The 8117-nt window shown below is 38.3% G+C and overlaps 1 protein-coding gene across 3 annotated transcripts in view; it reads right to left on the bottom strand.

Moving 5' to 3' along the window:
- Positions 1-5092: 5092 nt before the first annotated feature.
- GBE1 (1,4-alpha-glucan branching enzyme 1) overlaps positions 5093-8117 on the bottom strand; it is a 169677-nt gene continuing 166652 nt past the window's right edge. For all 3 annotated transcript variants that reach the window (XM_035315354.1, XM_035315355.1, XM_035315356.1), the window contains one exon: positions 5093-7079. In XM_035315354.1, the coding sequence (XP_035171245.1) occupies positions 7023-7079 (57 nt within the window). In that variant the 3' untranslated portion in view covers positions 5093-7022. The remainder of the gene's footprint in view (positions 7080-8117) is intronic.

Genomic DNA, 8117 nt, shown 5'->3' with positions numbered 1-8117 from the left:
CTTGCTCTAGAACCCACGCTGACACAGGGTACACTTAGTATTTTGTGAAAGGAAACTGAGGTTTGGGTTTACCCCCTTGATTTTCTTTCAAATGACTTCAAACAACTTCACCTACTTTCATCTTGCCAACCCTGAAGTAGGCAGCTAACTCAGTTTTTGGTGGATGTGATGGGCTGATCCCAGCCCACACCCAAACAACAACAGAAACTACTCGCTCATTTCTGTTTCCTCCCCATCCCAGAGGACAGGGAAGGTGAAAAATCTTGTGGATTGAGACAATGACAGCTTAACAGGGAAATGAAAGCTGCGTGTGCAAGCAAAGCAGGAAAATGAATTCATTCACAGCTTGACATCAGCAGGCAATGTCCAGCCACTTCCTGGTAAGCAGGGCCTCAGCATGCTGAAAGTTGCTACCTGCTTGGGAGGACAAACGAAGGTATGACGGTAACCCCTTCCTCCTCCGTTCCCTGACATATGTATATATATATATGCTTATATATATATATATATATTTGGTTAAACACAACATCATGTGGTGTGGCAATCCCTTTTGTCAGTTTGGGTCAGTTGTCCTGGCCATGTCCCCCTCCCGAGCTCTAGCCCACATGCTGGGGTGCAAGAGGGCAGAGAAGGAAACAAAGCCTTGACACTGTGCAAGCACTGCTCAGTAGCAGCCAGAACACTGATACGTTATCAGCACCATTTTAGCCACACGGTACCATATGGCAGCTATGAAGAAAGTGAACGCCATCCCAGCCAAACCCCGAACAGCAGGACAGCTAGCTTCACCTTCCTGATCCCTTCTCTCCAGTAAAGAGAACAAAAAATATAGCAGCGTTTTTTCCTTTGCTACAAAACACTCAAGTAGATTACTGGAAAGTGGTAGAACAAAAAATAACTACGGAGAAAACAATATAACATTACAGCATTTGCAGCTCAGTTCCTTTAGTGTTTGCAGACATAACTATTTTTCCTAAATGCTCTGTATCTATATTTTTCATAAACATCATACTAACCCTGAGCAAAGACTGAATATTCAACCCAATAAATTTACACCATCCTATCATAGACTGTCCTTGCTGTATACATTTAAACTGTGATTTGTTAAGTATAGTCAGAAAAAGACAAGGAAGCTTAGAGGGAGTTCCCTGCCAGTTTTTAACAACATTGAAAATAATCTTGGAGTCAAATGGCATGAGTGATTAGTGCAGCATCAATTTTAATTCTCTCCTAATATTTTGAGAAATGATCGTCCTTAACTTCAGAAGACAGTTTTCAAAAAACAAAAAAAAAAAAAGATCAATTAAACTGTTAGACCTTTTCCAGGGTTCAGAGTAGCTTTGTAAATATGCAAAAATACCAGCTAAGCTAAGACCTATTACTTCAATGGCTACACGTTCTTACATTTTCTTTTAATTCATTTTAAGCTTTAATTTACCATGAACATCCAAGAGTTATTTATATTTACAGGGTACATATTGTATTTAGAGGCATGAAAAATATAATTTGTCTCATCTAATGAGTCATAATTAACTTTTGTTTTTACCTTTCCATAAGTGGAATATTTTTAACACATTCAACTGGAGTTATTTTTATCCCAGATTTTATATAATTCTTTTCAATAAGAGTAGTCATATCATTATTACTGCAACTTTTCAGATGAAGTAGAATGAGAAACTCTGCATAAAGAAGACAATGCATGTAGAAAAAAATATTTCTCTCTCTAAACCAAGGGTAAAGAAGACCAAAATAGTTTGTTGTTGTTGTTGTTTTTTCTTTTAAATGCTAGTAAAACTTTCAGAAAGATGCAGTTTCTCTCCTCCACAATTTTAATACAACTCAAAATGATCTGGAAATCAACAGAGTTTAAAAATATGCTTTGGCATGAGACAGCTCTCCGTTACAGCAAATAACCCCAACCTTCCTTTCAAAACACTTGTGCTATATGCTATGAGGTCTGAAACTGCATTCTTGCACAGAGACTTCCTTGGCTGAAAATTTTCTGTTAATTTAAAGGAAGCCACTATGAGGCTGGCTTTTATGAAGTTTAAATCCTAGCTAAGGGATGAAATATGAAAATATGTAAAATACTGCTTCATGTCTGTAGCAGTTCACCTAGAATGACTACAGTTTAGAAATATTAGTCAGTGAGGAAACTTAAATTCTCTATACTTAAATTCCTCACAAGCAAATTATGGAGCAGGAAGATCTAATCATAGACCTCTATGCATCCAGAACAGAATACCTACATTTAAGTTAAAGGAAATGGTTTCTGTTGTTCATTCAGATAATTCTCACCCTTCGCTATGTAACTAATGAAGTAATTTCTATGCATGAGAACAAAGACCTTTAAATAAATAGGAAGCTATTTGTTTATCCATTGATGTGCAGTTAAGAACCTGGAGTCATGAAAAAATGGGGCAACTAAAACTTATTCAGCTGCTTACAATATCTTAATTTAAAAGCAGAATTGTGACTGACAGATTGATACAGAAAATAGCACCTTATATTATGTCTAAGTACCATGCAACAATTTACCTAGCCCAGTATTTTATTGTTCATACAGCTGGCCTCCGTTTGTCAGAAGAGTAGCTACACCACATTCCTGTCTTTCAGAGCACATGGTTAACAAACTCTTTACTAAATTGAATATAACAAGCAAGACAAATTCCATAGGAGAAAAGCAAACAGAAAGGTCAAACAGTTTTTTCCATTGAAGTGTGTTTTTCAGAAGTACTCACCAAGCTGAAACAACTGCTTCATTTTTCCTCTTCAAAATAAACCTCAGGACAATAAGGCTTGAGTTGTGGGACGAGGAGGAAACAGCAAGGGAATCAAAACTTACTACCCTTGGAATACACCAATCTAGTGGATACCTGCCTGTCACTGTACAAATCATCTAGGCTGGAGAAGAACATGAATTATTCAGTACAAGGAACCATTCAGCATGCACACTGCAAAATAGAGGTAGGGTCCCAGGACATCAGTCTGAGTCTTCAGATAAACTGGCAGATGGGGAAGAACTTCTCGAGTTCATATTAACTGCTAGAGAGACCGTGGAACAACTTCTGAGGCCAAAAAGCACCAGCACTATTTCAAGATGCTAAGGAAGTAGGAAGGCTGTCTTTAAAGGACTACAGATCCTTATCAGCCCTTTGCCCTAAGAGAGATTATCTTTAAAGGGAGTTATTCCATGATGTAAATAAAAATCTCTGTGCAGTCTTGTGCTCAGGGATGACTCAACATGGGCCACTTCATTTACTTCTGTGACAAACAAATTTGTCTACAGAGTTCTGATGGACTCCTGATGAAACTGAACAGGTAAGAAGTCTATGGGGCCTGATGATATGCATCCCAGGGTCCTGAGGGAACTGGCTCATGTAGCTGCCAAGCCTCTCCGCATCACATTTAAAAAGTCATGGCACTCAGCTGCAGTCCCCGGTGACTGGAAAAAGGTAAACTTCTCTCCCATTTTTAAAAAGGGTAGAAAGGAAGACTACAGATTGATGAGCCTTACCTCTGTGGCCTGGGAAGATCATGCAACAAATCCTCCTGGAAACAATGTTAAAGCACACACATGACAAGGAGGGTGATCGGACACAGCCAGCACAGCTTCACCAAGGGCAAATTGTGCCTCACCAACCTGGTGGCCTTTTGTGACAGAGTAACTGCATCAGTTGACTAGGGAAGATTGACTAATGTTATCTACTGGGAATTCTGTTAGGACTTTGATGCAGTGCCACACAACATCCTTCTCTCTAAATTTGAGAGAGATGGATTTGAAGGGTGGATAAGGAATTGGCTGAATGGCTGCAGAGTTGCAGTTAACAGATGTACGTCCAGGCAGAGACCAGTGACAAGTGCTGTCACTCAGGGGGTCCACCTTGGGACTGGTGTTGTTTAATGCCTTTATCGATGACATAGACAGTGGGATTGAGTGCACTCTCAGCAAGTTTGCAGATGACACTACACTGAGTGGTGCAGATGATACCAAAGGAGGAAGGGATGCCATGCAAAGGGACCTGGACAACTTGAAAAGTGGGCCTACATGATCCTAATGAGTTTCAAGAAATCAAAATGCAAGGTGCTGCACCTGGGTCAGGGCAATCCCAGCCTGGGAAAGGAACTCATTTAGGGCAGCCCTGCGGAGCAGGACTTGGGGGTTCTGGTGGACAAAAAACGCAACAAGCCAGCAGTGTGCATGCTTACAGCTTGGAAGGCCAACTGCATCCTGGGCTGCATCAACAGAGACACAGCCAGCAGGTTGAGGAGGGGATTGTGCCCCTCTTGCCCGGGATTGTACCCCTCTTGCCCGTATAAGGCCCCACTGGGAGTGCTGCATCCAGCAGCAGGCCCAGAGGAGGGTCACAAAGATGATCAGAGGGCTGGAACACTTCTCCCAACGGATAGAATAGCTCTCTAGCCTGAGAGAAGGCTCTGGGGAGACCTCATTGCAGCCTTTAAATATTAAAGAGGGCTTATTAAAAAGATGGAGAGTGACTTTTTACATGAGCAGATAACTAGAAGATGAGAGATTTAGATCAGATGTTAGGAGGAAATTCTCTCAGAGGCACTGGAACAGGTTGCCCAGAACTGTGGATTCCTCATCCCTGGAGATGTTCAAGGCCAGGCTGGATGAGTCCCTGTGCAACCTGATCGAGTAGGTGGTATCCCTGCTCACAGCAGGGGGGTTACAACGAGGTGATCTTTAAGGTCCCTTCTGACCCAAGCCATGCTACTATTTCATGATTAGAAACGCACCCTTAAGGGAAAATATGCCAACATGTTAATACAGGCAGAATACCACCATTAGAGTGTAGACATGGACTCCAAAAATAAACCCCCTAATTATTATGCTTCCTATATTTACATGCTCATCTTGCAAATCTTGTAGTTTGCTTTTATTAGTCTATCATTACATGAGTGATATATTCATGACAAATAATCTGCCAGTCTCTCTAGACTGTTTATGACAAAGTCAACTGACTTATTTTAAGTTGGGCAGATCTAATAGGTCACATCTAATATACTGTCCGGTATTAAGGCTAAAACACAATATTTTACAGTGAAAGCAATCAAAATAACAAATGTCTTGGTTTTATAGTTCTCAGTTTATTTGCATGTGATTTTACATAGTTTATACTTCACATCACGCATTTATTCCTTCTCTTGAAAAAAGGTGTGACAAGGGTTCTTGCCTTGCATTACTTTTTGAAACCTGGAACTTGTGCCAGAAAGAAAGAAAAAGAGACCTATAAAACATTAGATCAATATAACGTATTTATAGCATATATATTAGAAGTTGATTGTTGTTTCACTACAAGGAAAACAATTTGGAAAAAAAAAAAAAAAAAAGATTATCAGTTCCAGTTGCTAAAATACTTCAGTGTATTTTCTTGTGAAGTCTCGGTGTATGGGAATGCTTTTATTAGCCCACTACCAAGCAATGATTAAACTGGTACAGTGGAAAATGAAGCACAATAGTAGACAGTATTATAGTTCTCCTCTGCAATACAGGATTCTCTGTCACAAAGAATATAGCAGACGGGATGTTCATAAAGTTCTTTCAGTGTGAACCTTATGGAAACACTGTTCTCCATCATGTTGTAGTATTCCATCATCTCCCTTATTTTGCCTAAGAAGTAAGCCATATCAAAGTAGAAGTAAGCATTCCAAGAACTGTGAAGAGATTTTCAATGATGCGTAAATTACTGAAAAGTTATTCCAATGTAGAAAACTGGGTAAAAAAAATAAAACACCACCACTTGGAAATGGTCACGGACATCTTCCTCTTTGGCTACTTGAAAAGTTATAAAAAGAGACATTCATTTCATAACCAATTCTAGCGTACCTTTAAAAAAGCTGAGAAAAAATAAAGTATGTCTCATTAATTTGGTATGAATTTTCCAGAGTACTCTGCAATACACTTTTAAATATAAAGAATCTTACTCTTTCCAAAAACAAGTTCTAGCTTATTAAAGAACTCACTTGAATAATCTTAGCAGCACTCCAACAATTAACTACCTTGATTTTACTGAAAAAACTCGATCACTCTATTTTGAGACTGTTTCTTCTCAAACCATAAGCAACGTTTCAGAAGTTATAAAAGTGCAAAAACCACCTCATGTTCCAAACTTGAAAGCATGTGCTAGAAATGATGAAATCAGTATTATGAGGTCATGACATCACTGAAATTAAAGCAATAGGAATATTATATTTTAAGAACATTTTCCAGTGGAGTATCATTCCAGTATAAACATAACACACTTCTTACTGGAGATTTTAGCAGTCTAAATAAAATAATTATCATTTTTTCCGCTGCAGCAAGTGAGGTGCACAGACTAAGTGATTTGAGCAAGTAAGCAACACAATGGTCTCAGCAGGTCAGCGGTCAATTGGCTTCCCCATTTGGATGTTTAGCATTTTTGTGCAGTTTTAATAAAATAAAAAATGGCAGAGTACAATACTCTAAGGACCTTCTCATCCATTTGGATAAACACATTAAATTCCATGTTGGACCTCACTAAATAGGAGCCTCAAACTAGGTCCCACAAACCGTTAAGGCTGCCTTTCAGCCAAAAACTGCTGTTCTACTTAAGCAAGCTACTATGAATAGGAAGCATTGAACATTTGAATGAACATTTGAATTCACTATCAAAAAAAAAAATAATTTGCAAGACATTATAAACATTGGAGCAGGATGACTCTTGTTGTTATTCCTGATAAAACTCTGTAAACAGTAACTTCACTGGCAATACCTGCTGTTTTGCAGTATTTTAAAGACTATTTTTTTAATACCAGAACTACGTTTTTCTTTCTATCGTAAAGGTTTCCAGAACATGTTCTAGTGAGCCCAGAGCTCTGCAATTACATGTGAATATTAATCTTGCATTTTAAACAGATAATATTACTATATTCAGTTTCAGAAAGATTCCTTAGAGCTAGTTTTGTTATACTTCATACTAGTACAGCGTATCAGCACTTCCTCTATCACTTGCTTCTTCAGTGATAATTAGAGATCTTCATTTCGCGTTATCCATATTCTGAAGCACAATAGCCACTCTGCTTGGAATGTACACCTAGTAAAAAGATGACAAGAACAAGAAGAGCTGAGAAAACCACAAACCTCACAGGATTCAATTTCTACAGAAGCCTATGTGAAAACACATGAAATACTTTACCAATTCATAATTTCTAATTTTTGCAGTGTAGTAGGTCATACTATCACATTTTAAATGTGCTTAACTGCTTAGTCCCCAGCACTTGAGTCATACAAGACAATCTTAAAGTTTAAAAGACATCTTAATTGCAATCTCTCTCCTCTTCTCTTCTTTTTATAAACGTTACTTTGATAGATTTAAAGAGGCTACCAGTAGAGGGCCTCATATGACTTCCAATGTCCAATTTAAAAAACTTAAGAACATCTAAGTCAACAGACCGTACAATGATAAATGAGCAAATTTTACAACAGCATGTGAACACCCTTCTGCTGTGAAGTAAAGTTGCCCCAAGGTCCATCATATCATTTCATACAGGTAAATACCAGCAATATGACACAACAATGTATTCTCAATCTTGGCATCTGTGGAGTTTCAGTGTCTGGGCAATAAAACTTGCTCTAAAAACTAGATACAGATTCAAATTAATCATTACACTATTGCATTTTGCTTTACCGTCTTTTACCTTATTACCATGAAAAAGATACACATATAATCAAAAGACTTCTCACAGATCACAAAAAGCTCATGGCAATATATTTTACATGACATTTCTTCCAAGCAGAGTCACAATCTGAAAATGAGACTGATATGTACTACCTATCCATTACCTTGATATATGGTACTCCATCAACTGTCAAGCATATGAATGTGTTTGCTGAATAAGTCAATAAAAATGCAATTATAAAAGATAACACAACATTGAAGATTATCGGCTTCATTCTGACAACATCCTCCTTTAGACTACCCTCCATCCCGGTGGAACGTCTAAGACTGTACAATTTCAACTACGTTATCTGCAAACTAGAGCCTGATGGCATGAAAGGCTTTCATAGTTTTCAAAACAGAATAAAGCAACAACGCAAAGAGCTTTAGGAAAAGGAGGAAAAGGAAAAGAAC

Source organism: Oxyura jamaicensis, chromosome 1 (assembly GCF_011077185.1).
Source record: "Oxyura jamaicensis isolate SHBP4307 breed ruddy duck chromosome 1, BPBGC_Ojam_1.0, whole genome shotgun sequence".
NCBI lineage: Eukaryota > Metazoa > Chordata > Aves > Anseriformes > Anatidae > Oxyura > Oxyura jamaicensis.
This window is presented reverse-complemented; position numbering and strand designations above follow the sequence as displayed.